Source organism: Arachis duranensis, chromosome 9 (genome assembly GCF_000817695.3).
Source record: "Arachis duranensis cultivar V14167 chromosome 9, aradu.V14167.gnm2.J7QH, whole genome shotgun sequence".
In the NCBI taxonomy this organism is placed as follows: Eukaryota; Viridiplantae; Streptophyta; class Magnoliopsida; order Fabales; family Fabaceae; genus Arachis; species Arachis duranensis.
Window position 1 is genome coordinate 9,439,481 of NC_029780.3, and position 2,517 is coordinate 9,441,997.

The 2,517-nt window shown below is 30.9% G+C and overlaps 1 protein-coding gene across 1 annotated transcript; it reads left to right on the forward strand.

The window, feature by feature from the left end:
* Positions 1 to 448: 448 nt before the first annotated feature.
* On the forward strand, positions 449 to 2,032 carry LOC107464523 (glutathione S-transferase F9). The gene is made up of 3 exons (XM_016083452.3): positions 449 to 736; positions 851 to 899; positions 1,419 to 2,032. The coding sequence occupies exons 1-3, from the start codon at positions 593 to 595 to the stop codon at positions 1,871 to 1,873; spliced, it is 648 nt and encodes a 215-aa protein (XP_015938938.1). The 5' UTR covers positions 449 to 592; the 3' UTR covers positions 1,874 to 2,032.
* Positions 2,033 to 2,517: the final 485 nt, after the last annotated feature.

The window sequence follows — 2,517 nt, forward strand, 5'->3', positions numbered from 1 at the left end:
AGATCACGAGTTTACAAATTTTAAAGATTCAGCAACTTCAATATTAAGTCGAAAGAATAATCTATAAAACACTCTCAAACTTAAATCATTAGTGTTTTACAATAGTTTATTTGAATTATGTGTTCCTTTCTGAGTTTAGTTTTTTTTTTTTCTTTTATTAGACCTTTCTCAGGTAATCGTTAGACATGTACTGCCTTTAATATGCATTTAGGATCATGATGTGACAATTTTCTGAATTAATGATTTTATTCTCATTTAATGGTATACCTGTTAGGCTTGATTGAGCTGGTAACATGATAAACATGTTTAATTGGCATAATGAATATTTATTCTTATCCAGGAACAATATTCTATTTTACTTTTCTTTAACTTTACAAAATTTAAAAAAAATTAAAAACTTTAAAAATAAAAATATAAAATAAGAGCTCTAACCAAACACAGCCTAATTTTCTTTGAAATATTTCTAGAGAATTGACTTTTAATGGTCTTGGCCTCTTGGAGGGCACTATAAAGTATCAAAGGGTGCAAGATATCTGCACACTCACACCACCAATCACATATAGAATTCCTGAACCTAAAGCAGCAACCAACCATGGTAGTAAAGGTGTATGGTCCAGCATATGGTTGCCCAAAGCGGGTGCTAGTTTGTCTCATTGAGAAACAAATTGAGTTTGAAACAGTGGATGTTGATCTCATCAAGGGGGAACATAAGGAACCTGAGTTCCTCAAGTTGCAGGTCTGTCTTCTGATTTTATGTTCTTCTTACTTTGCTTCATGGGGTTTCATGATTTCTTCTTTCTTTTTATTTTTTTCTTTTATTTTTTTATGTATAATTATACTAATTTTGCAGCCTTTTGGAGTTGTTCCTGTTATTCAAGATGGTGATTATACTCTCTATGGTTAGCCCACTCAAATTTTTACAAATTTCAGCAATTTTTTTTCTTTTCCTTTCTTAAGTTCCATGCTTAGTAATTTTATTTTGTAAAGTTTTTTTGATCTGAAGTTTAATTTTGATGTCCTAACCATCAAAATTAAATTATTGATTTAGACTGAAGAAAAAAAAATGGTATAGTTAATTTGATTGAAGTGTACATAAATTATATGGACAATAAAAAACGAAAAATGAAAAGACGTAACAAAATAAAAAAATAAAAAAATTGATAGCAAAAACAGAATTAATAAAAAAAGTAAAAACTCAAATACAGTCAATTTTAAATGAATTGATATTTAAGAATCGTTAGATGATTTAATTTATTTGACTAAATTTTTATCTAACGACTCTCAGATGCCTGAGTTTTTATCATAAAAGAATACAGACGAAATTAAAAGAAATAAAAAAAATATAGCAGAAAACATAAAAAGATAAATAAAGGTTTTACTAAAGAGAATCTTTCACTTAAATCCATTCAGTTATGCAGAATCTCGTGCAATAATAAGGTACTATGCTGAAAAGTACAGAGAGCAAGGGACTGAATTGCTAGGAAAGACAATAGAAGAAAGAGGTCTTGTAGAACAATGGCTTGAAGTTGAAGCCCACAATTTCCAACCTCCAATCTACAACTTAGTAATGAATGTTGTATTTGGTCCAATTCAGGGTGTTCCCTCGGACACAAAAGCGGTTCAAGAGAGTGATGAAAAGATTGCAAAGGTGCTTGACATTTACGAGGAGAGGTTGTCGAAGGCGAAGTACTTAGCCGGAGATTTCTTCAGCCTTGCGGATCTTAGCCATCTTCCATTTGGTCATTATCTGGTGAACCAAACAGGGAGAGGGAATTTGGTTAGAGAAAGGAAGCACGTGAGTGCTTGGTGGGATGATATTAGCAATAGGCCATCTTGGCAGAAGGTTGTTCATGAATACAAGTATATTGTGTAATTTGCTTGGTTTAGAAGATAATTAGATAAAGCTAGCTACCATTCTGCTAATAAGGACCAGTCGTTTGTTTTTGTAGTTTGCTTTTGTGTCTGTAACTCTTTATCATGATGGGTGTGCAATAAGTTATTAAATGATAATAAATATCTTGTGTTCTTGGTACTTTGGTTCAATATCTGTGAAATCGGACCAATCATCAAATTGTTTATTATTGATTTATTAATTTAATTGGTTTCACTGTAATTTAATTAAAAAATTTATTTTATAATAAAATTTTAATAAATATATTAAACATAATTATAGGCTAGGTTGATAAGAAAGCCGAAAAGTAAAAGAAAAGTGGACCTTAAGTGGCCGTCTCAGTGCAGTTGTGCTACCCAATTAAACCGAAAAGAAAACCATTATTATTATTATTATTATTATTATTATTATTATTATAAAGTAAAAGAAAATAAAGGTCAACACTCAACAGTCAACACCTTGATCAGGTCTGATGATAGTATGATACCAAGAAAGTCTACCTATGTTAGGTGGACTCCAGATTATGAATATTATTTTTTTTTTGTCATGGGCTTAGCCCTACAAAGACCCGACCCGCTCAGTAGTTTTGTTGTATTTGGGCTATTTGAAGCCCAATAAGAACAATA

What these genes read in the sequence shown, in the direction of transcription:
- LOC107464523 (XM_016083452.3), top strand. Translation starts at nt 593, where the DNA reads ATGGTAGTAAAGGTGTATGGTCCAGCATATGGTTGCCCAAAGCGGGTG. An exon ending in CTGAGTTCCTCAAGTTGCAG is followed by an intron (nt 737 to 850) that starts GTCTGTCTTCTG and finishes CTAATTTTGCAG; the next exon opens with CCTTTTGGAGTTGTTCCTGT. An exon ending in TGGTGATTATACTCTCTATG is followed by an intron (nt 900 to 1,418) that starts GTTAGCCCACTC and finishes TCAGTTATGCAG; the next exon opens with AATCTCGTGCAATAATAAGG.